The sequence below is a fragment of the Sapajus apella genome, unplaced genomic scaffold, assembly GCF_009761245.1.
Source record: "Sapajus apella isolate SASKATOON/1434 unplaced genomic scaffold, GSC_monkey_1.0 scaffold18, whole genome shotgun sequence".
Taxonomy (NCBI): Eukaryota; Metazoa; Chordata; class Mammalia; order Primates; family Cebidae; genus Sapajus; species Sapajus apella.
The window spans coordinates 289653-313454 of record NW_022436958.1 but is presented as its reverse complement, the minus strand read 5'-3'; the positions used below and the strand labels follow the sequence as shown (position 1 = coordinate 313454).

The following is a 23802-nucleotide window of genomic DNA, read 5'->3' as shown; positions in this document are numbered from 1 at the left end:
ATTATAGGCATGAGCCAGCAAGCCCAGCCTGCTCTGCAATTTAAAATGAGTAAATATTTAACTCACCTTTGGATGTCCATACCAAACACTCTTAAAAAGAATTTTGAATGTATAGTTTTATTGAAGTTTTTGTTTGTTGTTTGGGGGTTTTTTGGAAAATACAATATGTACTTACAAAATTTTCAAATTGAAATTGGTAGGAGGACAGTCTTTTCAACAGATAGTAAAGAGAAAACTGATGTCCATTTGCAAAAGATTGAAATTAGACCCTTACCTAACATCATATACAAAAATTAACTCAAAATGGATCAAAAGCCTAAATGTAAAACCCACTTACAAATGGCCAGTAGGTATATGAAAAAATGCTCACCATCAATAAACATTAGGGAAATATAAATTAAAACCTCAATGAGATAACCACTTCACACCTGTGGCTACTAGCAAAATGATAATGGATAATTGTTGGTGAGGATGTGGAGAAAAGGGAATCCTTGTTTGTAAACAGTTGATGGGAATTTAAAATTGGTACAGCCATTACGAAAAACAGTATGGACATTCTTCTAAACATTACACATACAATTGCCGTATGATCCAGCAATCCCATTTCTGGTTTTATATACCAAGGTAAATGAAATCAGTATATTTAAGAGATTTGTGCACTCTCATGTTCAATGCAACATTATTTACAATAGCCAAGATATAGAAATGACCTTAGTGTCCATCAGTGGATGAATGGATAAAGAAAATGTAGTATGGATTGAGTATCCCTTATCCAAAATGCTTGGGACCAGAAGCATGTCTGATTTTGGATTGTTTCAGATTTTATAATATTTGCATTGTGCTTATTGGTTGAACATCCCAAATCTAGGAATCTGAAATGCTCAATGAGCATTTTTATTTTTAGCCTTTTCATTTGTGTTTTGAGTATCATGTTGGCACTCAGAAAGTCTCAGATTTTGGAGCATTTTGGATGTTCGTATTAGGAATATAGAACCTGTTTTATCTATACAATGAAATAATACTCTGCCTTTAAAAAGAAGGAAATCTTGTCATTTGTAGCAATATGGATGAACCTAGAGGACATCATACTAAACAGATTAGCAAATAAGGCACAGGAAGACAAATACTACGTGATCTCACATATATATGGTACCTTTTAAAAGTTGAAACCATAGACAAAGAGTAGACTGGTTGTTGGAATGAGGAGAAGTTGGTCAAAGGATAGAAAGATTCAGTTAGGATGAATAAGTTCTGCAGATCCAGTTGTACAACATGGTGACTACAGGTAATAATGTATGCTTGAAAATTGCTAAAAGTGGATTTTAAATGTTCTTTCCGTTAAAAAAAATAGGTATGCAAGATGATAGATACGTTAATTAGCTTGATTTAATCATGTCACAGTGTATCAGAGTGTAACATAGTACACTGTAAATACATAAAATTTTTGTCAATTATAACTCAAAGCTGGGCACAACTTTAAAAATAAATAGCACCAGTTAAGGTCATTATATATGGGTTTTGTTGTTGATGTTGTTTTTAATTTTATTTTAAGTTCCAAGATACATGTGCAGGATGTGCAGGTTTCTTACATAGATAAATGTGGGCCATGGTGGCTTCCTGCATCTGCCAACCCATCACCTATGTATTAAGTCCTGCATTCATTGTTCTTTTCCCTAATGCTTTCCCCTACCCCACCATCCCTGAAAGGCCCCAGTGTGTGTGCTTTACCTCTATGTGTTCTCATTGTTCAGCTCCCACTTACAAGTGAGAATATACAATGTTTGGTTTTCTGTTCCTGCATTAGTTTGCTGAGAATAATGGCTTCCAGCTTCATCCATGTCCCTACAAAGGACATGATCTTGTTCCTTTTTATGACTGCATAATATTTCGTGGTATATATGTACTACATTTTCTTTAATCTATCATTGATGGGCATTTTGGTTGATTCCATGTCTTTGCTATTGTGAATTGTGCTGCAGTGAACATACACGTGCATGTATTGTTAATATTCAGAATCCACAAACAACTTAAACAAATGTACAAGAAAAAAGCAAAACAAACAATTCCATTAAAAAGTGGGCAAACGACATGAACAGACACTTCTCAAAAGAAGACATTTATGCAGCCAACAAACATAGGAAGAAAAGCTCAATGTCACCGATCATTAGAGAAATGCAAATCAGTGAGATACCATCTCACACCAGTCAGAATGGCAGTTATTAAAAAGTGGAGAAACAACAGATGCTGACAGGATTGCGGAGAAATAGGAATGCTTTTACACTGTTGATAGTAATGTAAATTTCAACCATTGTGAAAGACAGTATGGCAATTCCTCAAAGATTTAGAACCAGAAATACCATTTGACCAATCCCATTACTGGGTATATATCCAAAGGAATATAAACATGATTTTTTTTTAAGAGAGCTATAGAGATGAATGATAGTGATGGTTGCACAACACTGTGAGTGTATTTGGTACTAGTAAACTGTATACTTAAAAATGGTTCAGATGGTAAATTGTATGTTATATGTATTTTAACGCTATTTTTTAAATTGGAGGGGGAAAAGGAGAATAGTATATATTTGCCTCCCTACAGGAAACCATTGTTTCTAGTTTTCAGTTACCTTTGCAAAGATATCTTTGCATATATGAAAAGACACATACACACACATTACAAATTATAGCATACTATTATATATAAACCATTTAGTACCTTGCATTTTTTACTTAATGTATCTTTTCTAAAATATGAGCCCAGATAGAGAAGAAATACTTTAATGTATCTTGTATTGTTTCTTATCAATACCTAAAGAGCTTTTTTATTCTTTTTACATCTCTACATAGAATCCATTAAAAGGAGGAACCATAATCTTGTTAACCACCTTTCTCTTGATGGACTTGTAGGTTGTTACCATCCCTTTGTTACTACAAACTATACTACATTGAATATATAGTAGTGTTTGGGTTTTTTTTTTTTTTTCTTTTAAAAAGAAATAAGAGGCCGAGGTGGTCAGATCACCTAAAGTCAGGAGTTCGAGACCAGCCTGTCCAACATGGCAAAACATCGTCTCTTCTAAAAATACAAAAATTAGCCAGGTGTAGTGGTACATGCCTATAATCCCAGCTACTCAGGAGGCTAAGGCAGGAGAATTGCTTGAGCCCAGGAGGCAGAGGTTTCAGTGAGCTGAGATCACTCCACTGCACTCCAGCCTGGACAAACGATTGAGCTCAAGCAGTCCTCCCACCTCAGCCTCTGAAAGTCCTCGGACCACAGGTGTGAGCCACTGCACCCAGCCAGAATATATAGTTTTAGTTTTAATGGAAAATTTAGGACTGTTTCCTCTTAATCATTAATGTGCATTTTGCATAAATATTTTACAGATTTCTGTGACTGATAATGTAAAATTTTAACCTTAATTATGAAGAGGGAAACTTGAATGGTTATCAATATCACTTGTTTTTTGATAATTATATTTTGAGAGAAAGTTAAGAAATGGTGGGGTTTTTAAGATCAGTCTTATATTACCATAATACAAGGCTCAAATTTCCATCTGCTATTGGTAAATAATAGCAATAAAAATATTATCAATTGGGCTCAGTGGCTCACTCCTGTAATCCCATGGGAGGCCAAGGCAGGCGGATCACTTAAGGTCAGGAGTTCAAGACCGGCCTGGCCAACATGGTGAAACTCCATATCTACTAAAAATACAAAAATTAACCAGGCATGGCAGCGGGCACCTGTTATCCCATCTTCTTGGGAGACAGGAAAATCTGTTGACCCCAGGAAGTGGAGGTTGCCTTAAGCAGAGATCACATCACTGTACTCCAGCCTGGGAAACAGAGGAAAACTTTGTCTCCAAATAAAAAGTTCTCTTATTTGTATTTACAATAGTCCTTTAAAAATTCAAAATTATAAGTAATTACTATATAAAAATATTGTTTGGCCTTTCTTTGTGTGATATGTTAATCTTTTTTTTTTTTTTTTTTTTTTTTTTTTGAGACGGAGTTTCGCTCTTGTTGCCCAGGCTGGAGTGCAATGGCGCGATCTCGGCTCACCGCAACCTCCGCCTCCTGGGTTCAGGCAATTCTCCTGCCTCAGCCTCCTGAGTAGCTGGGACTACAGGCACGCGCCACCATGCTCAGCTAATTTTTTGTATTTTTAGTAGAGACGGGGTTTCACCATGTTAACCAGGATGGTCTCGATCTCTTGACCTCGTGATCCACCCGCTTCGGCCTCCCAAAGTGCTGGGATTACAGGCTTGAGCCACCGCGCCCGGCCGATATGTTAATCTTATAAAACTTTAGTGAAATAGATAATATGCATACAAGTGTCATTTGCTAGTTCTGCTCTGCTTCTTAGGTGGTACTTGGTCTTAATTTTTTTCAGTGATATAGTATTTAAGCCATATGCCAAAATCAGTTTCTTTTTTACAGTCAAAACACTTAGTTTAATAATGTACTCCAGAGCTTTTTATGGTAGGGGCCACCATGTTAAATGTCTATAGAATTACAGTAAATTTTCTAGTACTTGATTAAGCAAGTTTATGGCTCTTATCCTCATTGCCTAGACTGTATAATCAAGAGTCTGGTATCTTTTGAAAGATTCAAGCTTATAAAGTCTTTTGTTTTTTCTTATTGTTTAAATCATAGATTTTGTTCATTTGTATAGATTTTTGTGGTTCACCTTTTAGACTCCATACCACTTAAGGATATATTACTTAGTCATTTTCATTTATAGCAGCATCTTTATTTCTGAATCAATGCTCAAAACAATTTTCAATAAACCCAAAATAATAGGAGTCATTCTCTTTCCTAACAGGGAAAAGTATTTACTTTAACAATTATATTTATGTTAGTAGTTCTAAGTATGACCCTGAGAGATTTTTAAAAAGAAATTAATGATTATTTTTGTCTTCCCAGGGTTGGAACGAGTGACTATGCTGTTTCTGGGACTGCATAATGTTCGTCAGACTTCCATGTTCCCTCGTGATCCCAAACGACTCACTCCTTGAAGCCACACTTTGCCAGTGAACTCCAGTGTGGATGACAGAGCGTGACCCTGCCTCAAAAAAGAAAGAAAGAAAGCCACATTTACTCTTCCCAGTAACCTGCTATTGCACAGGCTGTACTTTAGGTACTTAAAATATGCACTAGAATAAATTTGCAAGACCCTAAAGTATCTCTGTTCTTTTTGGAGTAATTCAGTATAGTTTCGTTTAAAAGAGAGAAGATTTTTATAACTTCAGACATGCATCAGTAGGAAATACTTGAGAAATTCATATGGTTATGTTAAAAATTCATATTCTGTTAACTGCAGTAAATGGTAACAAGAGTTTTAAACAGTTAAGATTGTACAATTTTTTTTCTTTATATTACAAGGACCCCAGTGTTAATGTCTTAGATTTTCAGTATTTGAACTTATTTTTAAATTCTGACATTGAGATAAGAATAATTCAGGTAGTATCTGAAATTTTAATGAATGTGTAATTGGCATATCATGGAAAATTAGCCAGAAAGTAACAGTTCTTAAAAGTTATGCCTAGAAATTATGTAAAGCAGGCGAAAATGCTGGTTAGAAAGTATTCAGTGTAATATTGTATTAAATTGTTAAATTCTAAACTTGAATTTCAATAAAATTTTAAAGCTAATTATAGTTTGTTTTTGTGTAACTTTGTGGCCATCTGATTTTATAACTGGTGCTAGGCATTTATAATTTGGGAAAAGAAAAAATACACAACTGGTTTATATAAATAAATGAAGATTAATATGTTCTCATCATGTATTCATTTCAAGACACTGGTTTCGATGGGTATAGAAACCAGGGATAGAGCTTTTAAAGCTGACAGCTTGGGTCAGTTAACAGAGTTCATTTCACATGGGTTAAAATCTATTGCAGAATTTTGTTTCATTTTTACTGGAACTGGTACTGATATTTAGTGAACATCACTAAAATACAGTCCCAATTTATCCATCAAAAAATTTCTATGTAAGAATTACGATTACAAACACTTTTTCTCTGAATTATTACAAATGTTGATGCTAATGTTAATTTTACATTAACCACAAATATTAGGCAGGAACAAAATATAACACAGATATTTTGGTACAGGAAGAGAAAAAATAATATGCAGAAAAATAGGAGGGTCAGAAAGGTGGGAAGTTACCCACAAACATCTGTTCATTATTTTTGAAAGTTAAAGGGAGTGTTTACCATCTAGATTATGCAATGTTTGAAAGTAATGATTCAGTTCTTATATTTTTCTTTCATATTCTACCAGAATACCTTAAATATAGTAGGCACCCCAAAAATATTTCATAATTTAATCCACAGCAAGAATAAAATCCATTAGTGTGTAATTGCGAGGCCCTGAAATAGTGTAATAATATTGGCCCTAGAGCTATTCTTCTCAATTTCATGTAATTAGAGCATGTTTCAAAATAAATGGTTTGTAAAGTCTTAGAATGATATAATCTTTTATTGTGAAGTATTTCAAAGATGCTGACCAAATTAGAACGTGATTAAGGCCAGGCGCAGTGGCTCATGCCTATAATCCCAGCACTTCGGGAGGCCAAGGTAGGCAGATTACCAGGTCAGGAGATCAAAACCATCCTGGCCAACATGGTGAAACCCCGTCTCTACTAAAAATACAAAAAAAAAATAGCTGGATGTGGTTGCGAGCGCCTGTAGTCCCGGGTACTCGGAGGCTAAAGAAGGAGAATCACTTTAATCCGGAGGGTAGAGGTTGCAGTGAGCCAAGATCGCGCCACTGCACTCCACCCGATGACAGAGCGAGGGTCCATCTCAAAAAAAAAAAGACCACAACATGATAAAATACTCTTGTACTTATACAGTCTTATCAAATATTAACACTGTCGTATTTGCTTCAAATATTTTTTTAAATTTATATTTATTTTGAGATCTGGTTATGAGACTGGCTAATTTTTGTATTTTTGGTAGAAACAAGGTTTCTCAGCCAGTTGCGTTGGCTCACGCCTGTAATCCCAGCACTTTGGGAGGCCAAGTCAGGTGGATCGTGAGGTCAGGAGTTCGAGACCATCCTGGCCAACATGGTGAAACTCCATCTCTACTAAAAAACACAAAAATTAGCTGGGTATGGTGGCATGCCCCTATAATCCCAGCTATTCGGGAGGTTGAGACACAAGAATCGCTTAAACCCAGGTGGTGGACGTTGCAGTGAGCGGAGATCACACCATTGCACTCCAGGCTGGGCAACACAGTAAGACTCCTCAAAAAAAAAAAAGATTTCTCCATGTTGTCCAGTCTGGTCTTGAACTTCCGGCCTCAAGCAGTTCATCTGCCTTTGCATCCCAAAGTGTTGGGATTACAGGTGTGAGCTGCTGCGACTGACCTTCTTGTATTTTTTTTATTTTTTTGAGACGAGTCTTGCTCTTTGGCCCAGGCTGGAGTGCAGTGGCACGATCTTGGCTCACTGCAGTCTCCACCTCCTGGGTTTAAGCAATTTCTCCTCAGCCTCCCAAGTAGCTGGGATTACAGGCACCCACCACCATACCCAGCTAATTTTTGTATTTTTAGTAGAGATGGGGTTTCACCATGTTGCCTAGGCTGGTCTCAACTCTTGTCAGGTGATCTGCCTGCCTGGGCATCCCAAAGTGCTGGGATTACAGGTGTGAGGCATTGTGCCCATCCCTTATTTTATTTTTTAAAGAGAAAAATTTTACAAAAAAGAAAAGAAATTGTGGACATAGTTAAGGCTTCCTAGGTATTCTCTTATAGGTAACTATTATGTGAATTCAATATCGTTTTTATGTGTTTATATTTTTGCTAAATACATTTCTGTAAGTGTCTAATATTGTTTTGCAGATTTATTTGATATGTGAACCTTGAGATTTTCATTGGAATTACCTTAATTTTATAGAATAATTTGAAAAGACTTGGAATTTCCCTCTCTTTAGTCTTTTGATGGATGAAGGTGGTGTATCTCTACATTTATTGGTATTCTTTTTTTAATTGTAGAAAAATACATTGGTATTACTTTATATCTTTAAAAGTTTTTTCCTTTTTATGTGATGTTATTGTTTACTCCCATCAGCATTTTGTTCTCAAAATTATCAAAAAATTCATTATTGTTAATGCTGGAGCCAAATATCTTTCCATTTGGCTCTACATCCTTGTCCTTTGCAGATCTGAAGATATTGTAGCTGAGTCAGAACAGCCTTGCCAAGGATCTGCTCATCATGTGGTGAGAGGGGAGAAATTGGTGAGGTACCTTAGTGTTTTTTGTGGACACGATTTAATGAATACTCTAGAAAATGAAACATTCAGTGTAACAAAATTTAAAAGAACTCACACTGTTGCCCAGGCTGGAGTGCAGGGGCAGGATCCCAACTCACTGTATCTTCCACCTCCTGGGCTCAAGCCGTCTACCTCAGCCTCCTAAGTAGCTGGGACTACAGGCACGCACCACCACACCCAGCTAACCTTTTGTATGTTTAGTAGAGATGTGTAGTCATCATGTTGCCCAGGCTGGTCTTGAACTCCTGGGCTGAAGTGATCCACCTGCCTCTGCCACCCCCCCGCCACCTCCACCCCATAGTGTTGGGATTATAGGCATGAGCCACCATACCCAGCCTATAGTATTTCTTGTGTATTTTTTCAGTTTCAACGCAGAAATAAATGTTTCCCCATAAATCCAATCACAATATAGACATTTTGTCTGCTGTAATTTTATTTAACATTAGCTTATCAAAACTGCTTTTAATTTTTTAGTTTATGTTAGAACACCTTACAGTGTTTTTTTCTATTGGGAATGAAACCATGCTCAAGGAGTTAAAAAAAAAAACAAAAATTGAGTACAAAAATTCTTGCCTGTGGAGGATGACAGATAAGAAAAGTTGGAAATAGATGTTAGAAATAGATGCTCGGTGCTGGAAAGAAAAATTATCCCTGAGACAAATGATCTTTCAGCAACACAATTTTTACTTCCTGGGCTGCAGGAAGGGTACTCCCAGTAAGCCATCATGCCACAAGAGTACAAAGAACAAAGGGAATACCCACAAATTTATTCCTTACACATTTAGGGTTGTTACTGCTGTGACTGATCTCCTTTGGCTGAGCCAGACCTTACAATCTAGACTAAAACCTGATTGGCTAACAACTTAAAACTTTTCTAAACGGGTAAAAGCAACGGAGAGCTGGGAAATGCCTGTGAGCACGTCCAGCACAGATATCTTGGTTAAAGTACAAGGACATAGAATGCACTACGTGCCTGTAAGCATGGCATGTCTAACAGCTTCATAGGATAGAGCTTAACAAAGTTATTAGCACACTTATTATTTAACAAGAAAGAAAACTTTAAAAAGGAACTTTTCTACTTCCCACAGATAACAAAACTGTCTACAATCAGTTAAAACGAATGTGGCTAACTAGAGTATATACAGCAAGCTTGTTGATGTCAGACCCTAAAATTCCACCACGTATTTTATACTATCTTCAGATTTGCACATGGGATGACCCATAAAGAGGCATAAAGAGATAACTACACATGCCGAAGAACTTTCCAGACCTCTTACACCAATCACCTAGTAATCCCAGAATCTACCCCTTAAAGGATAATATTACTGCCTTAACACCAGCACAGAGAGAGCAATTTGAGCTGGACTCCTGTCTCCTTATAAGTCACTTGTAATAAGCTTTTCTCAAAAACCCAGTGTCATAATACTGGCTTAGAGCATTGGGCAGTGAGCCCCTTTTGCTTGCTAGCAGGAATGGGATCTCCTTTTCTGTAACATTTTTAAATTGTTATGAAGATAACACTATCAGTTACCAATTTTTATATATTGCCTTTTTTATGCAGCAGTATTCTTGATCTCTTACTAGTTTCTAATAATTTGTATTGAGTCTCCTGTGTTTTCTAGGTAGGTGGAGAGGTGTGAGAAAGGATAGCATAACAGTAAAAAGTATGGATTCTGTTAGCCACACTGCCCAGGTTCAGATTCCGGTTTTGCTGCTTACGTTACTTATTAATACCATAACCTTGGGTAACTTGCTTATCCTCAAGTTTCCTCATTTGCATAATCCTACATCGTGACACTATTGTGGGAATTAAAGAGTGTAGAACACAGAATAGTGTGAGGCAAATAAGAGTTTAATTTTTTTCTATCTCATTCTTGTGTTTGCCGATTGCATTAGTTAGGTTGTTTCTTCAGTAGAATGTTGAATAACAGCAGTGATGGAAGCAGGCTCGTGTTTTTTTTATTTAAATACTAAAGTCTTGAGATTAAGTGTGATAATTTCTGTAGGTGGTTTTTGTTTTTGTTTTGTTTTTTGTTTTTGAGACAGGGCCTTGCTGTCTTCCCCAGGCTGGAGTACAGTGGTGCAGTCTCGACCACCCAGGTTCAAGCAATCTTCCCACCTCAGCCTCCCAAGCAACTGGGACTACAGGTGTATGCCACCACGCCCAGCTAATTTTTTGTATATTTTTGTAGAGACAAAAAAAGTGTATGTTACCCAGTCTGGTCTCAAATTCCTGGGCTCAAGAAATCCGCCTGCCTCAGCCTCCCAAAGTGCTGGGATTACAGGCATGAGCCTCTTCGCCTGGACTGTAGGTTTTTAATAAATATCTTTTATCATGTTAATGAAGATTTCATTTGTTCAGTTTCTGTTATGAATAAATTTTGAATTTGTCAAATACTTTTCAGTATTTGCTATGATTTTTCTTTGTTGTTTGGATATAGTGGACTGTAGAAATAGAAATCTCTGATACTGTTTTTCTGGAATAAATACTGTTTAATCACTAGTATTATTTTGTGTATGCAGCTGGGCTTAGGCAACATAGCAAGACCTCATCTAGACAATAAAAAATAAAAATCAGCCAGTGTGGTGGCACATGCTTGTAGTCCTAACTACTTGGAAAGCTGAGACAGGAGGATGACTAGCGCCCAGGCATTCAAGGTACAGTGACCGATGATTGTATCACTGCACTCTAGCCTGGGTGACACAGTAAAACCCTGTTTCTAAAAAAAAAATGTTTAAATTTGTGTTTGTACTACTGAATTTAATTTTATAATTTTATTTAAATGTTTTCACTTTGTTCAGGTATATACAACAAAATTCATTTTAAGTATACAGTTTTATGAATTTTAGTAATTTCATAGTCAGGTAACCTTCACCATACTCAAGCTATAGAACATTTCCACTGCCCCAGAAAGTTTCATAGTGTGTCTTTATAGTCAGTCCCCATTGCTAGCAACCCAAGGTCTGTTTTTGCCTTTTCTAGAATTTTATATAAGCAGAACAATGCTATGTAGTCTTTTGTATTTAGCTTCTTTCATTGAGCATAATTTTTTAGATTCATCCATGTTGCATGCATTAATAGTGTGTTTCTTCTTGAGTAGTATTCCATAGAATAGATACTCCATAATTTGCTTATCCATTCACCAGTGAATGGATATCTAGATAGTTTCCAGTTTTTAGTCTATAATGAATAATGCTGCTGTGAGCATTCATTTGCAAGTCTTTATACAGACATGTTTCTATTTCTTTTGGATAGATACCTGAGAGTAAATTTTCTGGATTTTATAAGTGTACTGTCTTTGTACGATTATAAAAAAAATCCCATAGATTGGGCAATTTATAAAGAACAGAAATTTATTTCTTGTAGTTCTGGAGGCTGAGAAGTCCAAGATCAAAATGCCAATTCAGTGTCTGGTGAGTGACCCTGTCTGTCCTTCAAAGGTGGTGCCTTGTTGCTGCATCCTCTGGAGGAGACAAATGCTGTATCCTCACATGGCAAAAGGAACAGAAGATCAAAAGGGTCTAAACTACACCCCAACCCTTTGATGAGGTTGATAATCCATTCATGAGAGCACAGCCCTCGTGATTTAACCACTTCCCCAAAGACCCCACCTCTTAATACCACCACAATGGGGATTAAGTTTCAAGATGAATTTTGTTTTTGGTTTTCTGTTTCCAACTTTCATTTTAGGTTCAGGGGTACACATACCAGTTTGTTACATGGGTTAAGTACATTTTGAGGGGGTTTGGAGTACAAATTATTTCATCACCCAGGTAATATACATAGGCAGTTTTTGGTTTTTGGTTTTTTTCTCTCTCTCTTTTTCTGAAGTAGGTGTTTGTAGTTTTTCAGTCCTCATCCCTGACCCTCAAGTAGGCCCTGGTGTCTATTGCTCCTTCTTTGTGTCCATGTGTTCTAAATGTTTAGCACCCACTTATAAGTAAGAACATGCAGGATTTGGTTTTCTGTTCCTGTATTAATTTGCTTAAGATAATGACCTCCAGCTCCACCATGTTGGAAAGGATGATTTCATTCTTTTTTATGGTTGCATAGTATTCCGTGGTATATGTACCACATTTTCTTTATCCAGTCCACTGTTGATAGCCATTTAGGTTGATTCCATGTCTTTACTGTTGTGAATAGTGCTGTGATGAACATACATGCATATGTCTTTCTGGTAGAACCATTATATTCCTTTGGTATATATCCAGTAATAGGATTGTTAGGTTGAATGGTAGTTCTAAGTTTTTTGAGAAATCTCCAAATTGCTTTGCATAGTAGCTGAACTAATTTACATTCCCACCAGCAGTGTATAAACATTTATTTTCTCCATAACCTCACCAGCACTGTTATTTTTTAGTTTCTTTTTCTTTTTTTTTTTTTTTTTTGAGATGGAGTCTTGCTCTGTCACCAAGCTGGAATACAATGGTGAGATCTCAGCTCACCGCCACCTCTGCCTCCCAGGTTCAAGCAATTCTCCTGCCTCAGCCTCCTGAGTAGCTTGGATTACAAGCACATGCCATCACACCTAGCTAATTGTTGTATTTTTAGTAGAGACGAGGTTTTACCTTGTTAGCCAGGGTGTTCTCGATCTCCTGATCTTGTCATCTGCCCACCTCTGCCTCACAAAGTACTAAGATTACAGGCCTGAGCCACTGTGCCTGGCCATTTTTTGGCTTCTTAATAATAGCCATCCTTACTGGTGTGAGATGGTACCTCATTGTGGGTTCTTTTTTTGCATTTCTCTAATGATTAGTGATATTGAGCATTTTTTTTCATATGCTTGTTGGTTGTGTATGTCTTCTTTTGAGAAGCGTCTGTTCATGGCCTTTGCCTGTTTTCGTTTTTGTTTTTTTGTATTTTTAGTAGAGATGGGGTTCTACCATGTTGGCCAGGCTGGTCTCAAACTCCTGACCTCATGTGATTCGCCCTCCTTGGCCTCCCAAAGTGCTGGGATAACAGGCATAAACCATCGTACCTGGCCCTAACTGATATTTTTAAGTGAATGTATAAATAATTACGATACAGATGGGTTAGATAAGAATAGATTTTTTAACATAGGCCCCTGAGATCTCTGGAAATCTTTATTTTTTTTTCTTTTTTATTTTATTTTATTTTTTTATTTTTAACATTCTATATGTTAGGATCCGGAAGTATTAGGCCATTAAAATAGCCTGGGTTTTTTTTTTTTGGTGGTTGTTTTCTGTTTCTGGGCTATGGTTATAGACTTAGACACCAAAGGCAGTGTCACGTAGAAAATACAACATTCTCCTAATTTCTGTTTCAGTTCAGTTGGCTGGCACTTGAAGCTTTCTCTAAATTTTGAGTTGTATTTGCTCTCTGCTGCATCTGTTTCTCAAAAGTCAGATAGACTCAGATGAATACAAACTTTTTTTTTTACTTTCTGCCAAATGTCAACATCTGCACAAATGATTGACTAACTCACCAGTCAAAGTAGTCCTTTGTTTACCGCATTGTAAACCAAAAAGTGACTGAGGCAGATCTCAGCTGACTAGAGGTTTATTTTGCCAAGGTTGAGGATGTGCCTGGGAAATAAAACACAAGTTACACTTGGATCTGTGACCCGTGCTTTTTAAAAGAAGATTTGGAGAACTTCAATATTTAAAGGGGAAAAGGCAAGCGGGGTGGGGGGTGGGGGAGGAAAAAAAAGGAGGGAGGGTAGGCAGTGAGACAAGTGAATACATTCTCGTGAGGCTTTGCTTAGGGCTCAGTGAATCTGCATTTTACATGTGAAAATAAAGGAGTAGGAGGAAAGTCAGTTGTGCATTTGTCTCAGCTCACTAAATCTATATTTTACATAAGATAAAGTAAGCATGTGAAATTACCACCATCTGGAAACAAAAAGGTTTTTTGTTTGTGTGACTCAGTTCCCAAGCTTAGCTTTTCCTTTGGCTTAGTGAGTTTGGGTTCCCAAGGTTGTATATTTTTTTCACAGTGTCTTACATTATCTCATCAGTACGGCAGAACCCCTGATGTTCTGTCTGTAGATGGGCTATATCTGCCATTTATTCCCCTTGCTCAGCCATGAAACGTTGTCCATTTAGCTCATCAGACCCGGGCAAAGCTTCAACCCTCCCTCCCCCAGGCCTGCTTCTCTCTCCCACCACTTACAGGAATGAGTCTTCTGCTCCTAAAGCTGCACAGGATCTTCCAAATACTCACCTGTCCATTCACTATATTGCAGGTTATTCGACCAATGAAAAACCTGACCATCTTACTAGAAAAAACAACATGGTTTTGGCACCGTGGGAGGTGGGCAAGAGTGGCCACTCCTGGCACTGGGCCCAGGTCTGGAGCTTGCGCCCTTGGAGCAATGCCTGGAGGAGGCTCTGAGCAAAGCCTGTGCATCCACTCGGACCTGCACACCTACCACTCATGATACCGGAGCCCTCCACAAAAGGCCCACTACATTCACTGGGACCCCAAGATCTCGGCCAGCTGCCCCCACAGCCACCACAGTCCCCCAGATGAGTTGGGCTCCAGCTTCTACACAGACACCCCTACAGTTCCTGGGACCCCAACATCCTGGTCCCTTCCTGCTATTCACCTGGCATGGCTGATGGTCACAGGGAACCCTCAGATGACCTGGTGCCCAACATTTTGGACACCACCCATCAGTGCAACATCCAGGTGGCTGGATCCTCATTCAACCGCACATCCACATCCAACCCCACAAGGCTGGGATGACATCACTGTATGTGACAATATCAAGTACATCATTGACATGTATGGCTTCCATGGTGCATTTTATCCCTGTAAGCATGGGCAAAAGCCTCCCCACCAACTCTTTTATATCTATGACTCATATCTGACATCCCTTGAGGCCTGGCCCTAATTTGGGGTCTTCAGAGCACTGCTGGTGGAGGAGGGCCACACCCACGACGTCCTGGGGTTTGACGACATGTGCACCTACTTTGTCTCCAATGGTTTATCCTTGGGTTCCTCCCATCAGAACTGGAAAGCTGTGGAGAATTTTTGTGATGCCAACAACCTCATGTTCACTCCAGCATGGGGCCTGGCTGCAAGGACACCAGCATCCAGCCCTGGAATGACCACAGTAGGTGGAACAGGGTCAATGGCAAGGACTATGACAGGGCCCTGCAGGCAGCCCTGATGGTGAGGCCCAAGATCAGCTCCACCACCTCCTTCAATGAGCAGCCCGAGGGCATCCAGATGGAGAAGGCCACTCCCAAGGAGACACCCACGCCTGTATTTGGACTACCTGCATCATCGGCACAGACTGTACCTGGAGCTGACCCACCGCTGGGCGAGCACTTCATCCAAGAGAAGGTGCAGTGGCTCAGGTGAGGGGCCTGTAAACAGGGGCATGAGGTGCTGATGCCCTTGCCTCGCTGGAAGATGTCACCACTTGGGGCTCAGCTGAAGTTGTAGGCACTTACTCCTTTCCAGGTTGGCAGCTGAGTGCTTCTGGTGGGCCCTCAGCCTGGGGCTGTGTTGCACAGAGCCGCTTCCTCAGGTGAGTGGTGCTGGGGTGCTCTGCGGGGATGGGAACTGCCAAGGCTGGCAGGTGACTAGACTTAGCCCAGAGCTGCAGTGAACTATGAGTGCACCACTTCATTCCAGCCTCAGTGCCTCAGTGACAGAGCAAGACCCCATCTCTTAAAAAAAAAAAAGTATCTTAAGAATACAGGTGTACAAAAAGATGTGTTTGAGGATATCTATTGCAGCATTGTTTATACCAGAGAAAGTAATGCAAACAACCTAAATGTCAACTAGTAGAGGAAGAAATGATGCTATATCCATATTGTAGAATGTTAATGAGCCATTGAAAAGCCCAGTATAGGAAGTCCTCACTTTGCACATTTATGTGGAACCATAAAAATGGCCATGAAAAGCAATGTTAATATTCAAAGGGTAAAATATGATTGTCCTAGATCTTTAAAAATCTCTGTCAAATGTTAAAAATTCCCTTACTGCTGGTTATAAGAATATAGAGAAATGAAAAAATAGAGAAACTAATATTTATTTAGTGTACTATAATTTAAAACATTAGAGAGCCGGGCGCGGTGGCTCAAGCCTGTAATCCCAGCACTTTGGGAGGCTGAGGCGGGTGGATCACGAGGTCAAGAGATCGAGACCATCCTGGTCAACATGGTGAAACCCCGTCTCTACTAAAAATACAAAAAATTAGCTGGGCATGGTGATGCGTGCCTGTAATCCCAGCTACTAAGGAGGCTGAGGCAGGAGAATTGCCTGAACCCAGGGGGCGGAGGTTGCGGTGAGCCAAGATCGTGCCATTGCACTCCAGCCTGGGTAACATGAGTGAAACTCCGTCTCAAAAAAAAAAAAAAATTAATAAAACATTAGAAACATTGAAAATTAAAGTGGTTTATGCCTTTGTAAAAAAAGATTATGAAGAGTAGTTTGAACAATGCTTCGCTTCTTCCTGTGGCATAACTTTCACTATAGATTGACTGCTTGTTTGTTTGTTTGTTTGTTTGTTTAAGAGACAGGGCCTCTCTATGTTGCTCAGTCTGGTCTTGAACTCCAGGGCTCAACCTGCAGTTCAAACCATGTGTTTAGTCACATCATGTTTGCTTGCCTTGCTGAATATTCTGCCTTAGTCTTCTGCCTCAGCCTCCCGAATAGCTGCAGCTACAGGCATGCACCACTGTACCCAGCTTGGGGTGACCATTTCTTCCAGGCTTTGGTTAATTGTCCTACTCCATCCTAAATTCAGATCAGCTTCCAACATTTTCTCTGTTGTGCTTTCAAAACCATGAAATCTCTTCAAAATATTTTAATGTGAAGTTTTTTTGCTATTGTCACTTCATCTAGGAAATCTTCGTCCTTTCCATCACAACCGCTTTCCTCATTTATGTCAATAAGTTTGTCTTCGGTAAGTTCTTAAGGCTATATACCTGGAGTTTCTCAAAAGGTGGCAGTGTCAACACTCCCATGCTCAGCTATTTCTTCTGCAACTTCATTTATGGTTGATGCAAATTTCACTTCCGAAGTTAACATATTTTGTTCCTTTGCTGCACTGTGCCCTTTTTTGAATATCTATTTTTGTAAAATAGCATATGGAATCCTCAGGGGGAGACATGGAGGCAACACAACTACACACTTTGCTGTCTGTGCATGAACTGAATAATATGTACATTGATCACCAATAGATTTTGAAAGAAGTGGCGTAGCTGATCAGTGACTTTTACACACATCTGTTATTTACAGAGTAATTTGTGACGAATAGGTGAGAGTGAAGTGTATTTTATGCAATTACTCACAATTAATATACCATGGTAACTGAAATTTTGAACCACGTTGGGGGACTGATGTAATTTAACTAAACAGTGGTAACTGAAAATAAAATACATATCAGAACCACCCAAAGCAAAGACTACCTATATGTGTGTTCATTGTAATTGAAAGCTCTTCCCGTGAGCTGGGCATTCTCTGTTTGCCCCTTCCGTTCTCCACTTACTGCCCTTTTCCACTCTGCTGTGTGTCCTGTGAGGCCAACCTCTAGGGACTGCATCAACCAAGCACCTTCCCCAGTGGCTTCTAATTGTGTTTGGTCATTGGAAAACACCAACAGATCAGATGGAGGGAGAAGAGAAAGGTCAGGATGTTTATTTTCCTTCTTTGCTGGACCACATTTGGCCATAGCTGTTTTCCTCTCCTGAAAGCCACAACCTCCTCTCTACAAGTATAGCTGCTTCTTAGGCCCCACTCGCTGCTCCCTCTCTGCTCCTTCAGACCTAACGGTGGTAGTAGCTTCCTATGGTTGCTGGCTCTAGGGTACTTCACCAATCCTTTCTGGTTTCCTTTAAAGCCTTCCAGATCTTTATGGCTTCTTTACATAACTCTTCAAGCACATTTTATTTGAGTGTGCCATATGTTTCTGACCAGAACCCTGACCTAGATAACGTATTATACTGTTCAAATAAAGCTATATGTACATATCCAAATAGTATATGCATTCAGAGGTCTGAAAGCAGTAACATTTTAAACCAATTTCCTTTTTCCCATCTGCTTGTAAAAACAAGTAGATTACATATTTTGATGGATTATTTGGGCTTCAAAATAGTTACTCATTTTTCTAATTTAGTCAAATCTATTATAGAAATTTCCAAATTAGCTCTTCTACTTTTTAACTTATTTAGTCAGATATATCTTTGAATGTATGTTCTTATAAATCTGCTCTAACACAGAAGAGAGGATTACGCAGCAATTCATATTTAAAAATTGCTGGCCAGGCACAGTGGCTCACACCTTTGGGAGCACTTTGGGAGGCTGAGGCGGGCAGATCATGAGGTCAAGAGATCAAGACCATCCTGGCCAACATGGTGAAACCCTCTCTCTACTAAAAAAACAAAAATTAGCTGGGTGTGGTGGAAGGCGCCTATAGTCACAGCTACTTGGGAGGCTGAGGCAGGAAAATCACTTGAACCCAGTAGGTGGAGGTTGCAGTGAGCTGAGATCACACCACTGCACTCCAGCCTGGAGACAGGGTGAGACTCTGTCTCAAAAAAAAAAAAATTGCTAGCCAGGCGCAGTGGCTCACGCCTATAATCCCAACACTTTGAGAGGCTGAAAGAAAAGGATCGCTTGAGGTCAGGAGCTCAAGACCAGCCTGGGCAACATAGCAAGACCCTGTCTCTACCAAAAAAAAAAAAAAAATGCTGGGCATGGTGGCATGTGCCTGTAGTCTCAGCTACTCAGGAGGCTGAGGCAAGAGGATTGCTTGAGCCCAGGAATTCGAGGCTGAAGTAAGCTGACTCCAGCTGGGGAAACAGAACAAGAGCTTGTCTCTGAAAAAAAAAAAAAAAAGAAAAAGAAATTGCTGATCAGAGACAAGTTTCTGGAATTAAATAACATTAGCTGTTGTCTTCTTTCTTAGAGTAATTTAGAACCTGCTTTATTTCATAACAGACTCCTGCATCTGGACTGTCACTGGGTCCACTTTGGGAGAGCTAACATTTCCACTTTGCAAAGAAACAGCTGATATCCACACTCAGCTTTAGTGCTGCTGACTGGTTATCAGCCAGTCTCCACATAGCACATTTAACATTTCCTTCAGAATGAGACTCAATTGATTTTTTTTGCTTATGAGAAGCATTAAAATGCTAATTCTGAAATTCCTTTGTGTTCTTATTATTGTCACCAGAATAATCAACAAGGCAAGCAAATATGGTAGGGATAAAAACATATACAAAATGAATTTTGAAAATGCCTATATAGATTTATCATTTGAAATGCTAAATGTTCTGGGATTTATTTTTTTTTAATTTTTTATTATTTTAAGGTGATAGGAACGTAAAACATTTCTTGAATGTTTCTGAAGAAACCTATCATAAAAGAGCATCCTAAAGGAAGATTTGCTTATTGGAATTCCTTGCCTTTGTCTTTAAAAGTCTACCTTTTCTGCCCAGGAGCAGTAGCTCATGCCTGTAATCCCAGCACTTTGGGAGGCTGAGGCAGGCCAGTCACCTGAGGTTAGGAGTTCAGGACCAGCCTGACAACATGGAGAAACTCTGTCTCTACTAAAATACAAAATTAGTCGGGTATGGTGGCACATGCCTGTAATCCCAGCTACTCAGGAGGCTGAGGCAGGAGAATTGCTTGAACCTGGGAGGCAAAGGTTGTGGTGAGCCAAGATCATGTCATTGCACTCCAGCCTGGGCAACAAGAGCGAAGCTCCATCTCAGTAAAAAAAAAAAAAAAAAAAAAAAAGTCTACCATTTCTACAGCAATAGCTGTAGAATGCACTGTGCTGGTTTGGTGTTGTGAATTGTATTAGGCCATTTTTGCGTTGCTATAAAGGAATACCTGAGACTGGGTAATTTATAAAGAAAAGAGAACTAATTGGTTTATGGTTCTAATACAGGCTGTAAGGGAACGTGGTGCCAGCATTTGCTTCTGGTGAGGGCCTCAAGAAACTGACTATCATAGTGGAAGGCAAAGGGGAATCAGGCATGTTACATGGGAGGAAGAGAGAGGGCAATGATGCCGTAGGCTTAACCAGACTTCACATGAACTCAGAGCGAGAACCTGCTTATCACCAAGGTGATGGTGCTAAGTCATTCTTGAGGGACCTGCCCCCATGATCCACCTTCCACTAGTCCCCATCTCCTACACTAGGAATTACATCTCAACATGAGATCTGGAAGGGACAAATATCCAAGCTATATCATGATTGAAAAGAGATTTATTCAATAAATAACATTTTACAGTGCCTCACTTTTTGTAAGACATTCAAAAAGTGTTACAATAATAAAAATGTATTGGTTACTTTGCACTCCCAAGTCCAGAATACATGGAACTAATAACTAAATAACTATCGAACAGAACCTTCAAAGAACACTACTCTGACCCATCTACATGGAGTGCTATCAGTTTTGAGCTGTATCTAGCACAGGAGAGTGTTCTAAAGCAGTTCCAGGCTGTGGTTCAAGCAGCAGACCCTATGCTACTAAAGGTGTCTATGGTAGGAAATGATGCCATGTGGAGTTTATAGGAGGCCCCAGTAGGAGAATCACAACAGAGACCTCCTAGGTTCTGGAGCAAGACTATGCCATCTGCAGCAGAGAACTATACACCATTCAGAAAATAGACCCTGGCTGGCTACAGGGCCCTGGTGGAGATAGAGCACCTAATTATAGGACATCAAGTGACTGTGCAGCCAGATCTTCCCATTGTGTGCTGAGTTCTTACAGACTCACCCAGTTACAAGGGCTAAAAGCATCATAAGATAGTAGTTGGTGGCCAGGCGCAGTAGCTCATGCCTATATTCCCAGCAATTTGGGAGGCCGAGGTGGATAGATCACTTGAAGTCAGGAATTCGAGACCAGCCTGGACAACAAGGCAAAACCCTGTTTCTACTACAAATATAAAAAAATTAGCCAGGCGTGGTGGCACACACCTGTAGTCCCAGCTACTCCAGAAGCTGAGGCGTGAGAATCGCTTGAACCTGGGAGGAGGTGTTACAGCGAGCAGAGATCATACCACTGCACTCCAGCCTGGGTGACAGAGTGAGACTCTGTCTCACACACAAGAAAGATAGTAGTTGGCACACTTGGGATTAGGCATGAGTAGGAAGGACGCAAGTAAGCTGGATAATAATCAGGACTCCTGGAATTCCCTGTCATCACCACTGTTGGCTTTGTTCTCTTTCTCAGCTCAAACTTATGGCCATGTTTGGAGTTGGAGGAAGAGGGGACACAGGAAGCTCCCTTGAGTCCAGCTGGCAGAGGATGAAAAGGGCCATGTTTGTTTCATGGTTGGGCTGACTTGGTAAGTAGCTGCTACTATTATACTACAGCCATTTAAGGGTGGCCTAGAAAGATTTAAAATCCTTCCAATGGGCAGTGCCTCTGGTTAGGTATTTTGTATGGAAAGGGAAGCAGCCCAAGGAAAGAGGAACACACATACATTTGTGGACATTAGTGAATGGCTAGGCTGATTAGTCAGGGGCCCAGAAAGAGAAAGATTGGAAATTTAGGGGCAAGGAAGCTTGCCTAAAAATCATATGGGTGGAACTACAGAAGTAGGAACAAAAAGTAAAGATCTTAGTATCATATGGGAACGCTCACCAGAGAATATCCACCATGGAATTCTGGTGGACAGAATGACTTGACCATTCAATGTCAACCTGCCTCTGTCATCACTCACCGCAAGTCTAGTGCAACAGTCTCATGAAAGTAGCAGATGGCAGGGTTGGAGGCTATGGGCCCAACGTGAGTTCCCATTCACTGAGACTGATCTAGTTTCTCTCACTGCCAAATATCCTATCTGCCAACAACAGAACTCAATGCCAAGTCCTCAGTGTGGCACCATCCGTGGAGGAAAGCAACCACTCACTTCTTAGCAAGTTAATAACACTGGACTTCCAAACTGCAGCAGCAATTCACCTTTACTGGGCTCAGCACATGTTTTATGGGTTTTCATTTTCTGCCTTCGAGGTCTCATCTAGTAGCGGTGTTTAGAAAGTTGGATGCACCAATATGGAAACCCCTAAAACTCAGACTCAGAGTCCCACCTTACAGCAAAGCAATCTGCACAATGCCATGGGATCTATGGGTTGAGAATCTGGCCCTTGGTTAAACACCTATCTGTGATTTTTCAGGTCTGACCATAAGCAATTACAAAGACTTTACCTGTCAGGCCTCACAGGGAAAGCTGCCCTCTCCACACCATTGGTGGTACACAGTCAGTGCATTCTGGTTTCTAAAGGAAGTTGTAGTCAAGAACTCAGGCTTCCCTGGCCAGCCACGCTCTTCATGCATTTCCATTTCTAGTCTGGTGCCTTTGTCTCTGGGTCATCATCTGAGACCTTAAGGAGAGGTCCTCCTTGGCCTCCTCTGCTGAGGTCTCCTTACTGGGGGAGGAGGAAGAATTTGAAGACACTTTTTCCCCAATCTGAGCACCTAGGATTTTTGTACCCCAAACTTTCCCCACTCCAGGTTCCATAAAACTGCTGAAGCCTTTTGCCCAAGAGCCCCCCCCCCCATGCCTGTGCTGATCCCCCTCATCCACTGCATCGATTCATGAGGGAAATGAAGCAGGAGTCAGCGCTTTCTCCAGCTTTAAACTCACTTTTACCATCGAAGTAAGTGATTAAAGTCTTCACTCGTTCATTTTTGGCTTATTGCTTTAATCAGCTACTCTGACAGCTCACTCTCCCAGCTCATCTGAGCTCCTGACAGTGATCCTATTACTCACCGAACTGCCCAGAAGCTTCATGACTTATAGGGTGATAGAAGGGCCTTTTGAAGGCTCAACCAAGGTGCCTGCTTGGAGGTGTTATTGTGCAAGGCAGGGGCACCACCTCCAAACTTGGTCTATTCATTAACTCAGTAACTGTTTTAAGATGTACAGTCCAGCCAGGCATGGTGGCTCACACCTGTAATCCCAGCACTTTGGGAGGCTGAAGTGGGTGGATCACCTGAGGTTAGGACTTTGAGACCATCCGGGCCAACATGGTGAAACCCTATCTCTACTAAAACACACACAAAGCCGGGAGCGGTAGCTCATGCTTGTAATCCCAGCACTTCGAGAAGCCAAGGCAAGCAGATCACCTGAGGTCGGGAGTTTGAGACCAGCCTGACCAACATGGAGAAACCCCGTCTCTACTAAAAATACAAAAATAGCCGGGCATGGTGGCGCATAACTGTAATCCCAGCTACTCAGGAGGCTGAGACAGGAGAATCGCTTGAACCCAGGAGGCGGAAGTTGCAGTGAGCCAAGATCATACCATTGCACTCCAGCCTGGGCTTAAGAGCAAAACTCTGTCTCAAAAAATATATAGATATATAGTATTAAGATGTGACTCCCTTTTGACTCATTAATTTCTCATCAAAATTATCTAAAGATTTAAATTTGTAAAAATATACTACATGAATGGTCTTTATAGTAACAGACATAGTCATTAAAATAACGCAGAAATATATTATCAACTGAAAAGATATTCATGATATATTGTTGCCCTTCCTTCCTTCCTTCCTTCCTTCCTTCCTTCCTTCCTTCCTTCCTTCCTTCCTTC

General features: G+C 40.0%; 1 protein-coding gene and 1 pseudogene across 1 annotated transcript in view; both read left to right on the top strand.

Annotated features, from left to right (window-relative positions):
• DARS1 (aspartyl-tRNA synthetase 1) overlaps positions 1-5651 on the top strand; it is a 79126-nt gene extending 73475 nt beyond the window's left edge. The window contains exon 16 of the mRNA XM_032286327.1: positions 4921-5651. Coding sequence (XP_032142218.1) covers positions 4921-5012 — 92 coding nt within the window. The 3' untranslated portion in view covers positions 5013-5651. The remainder of the gene's footprint in view (positions 1-4920) is intronic.
• An 8346-nt stretch (positions 5652-13997) lies between these two features.
• Positions 13998-15794, top strand: LOC116556962 (annotated as a pseudogene).
• The last annotated feature ends 8008 nt before the right edge of the window (positions 15795-23802 follow it).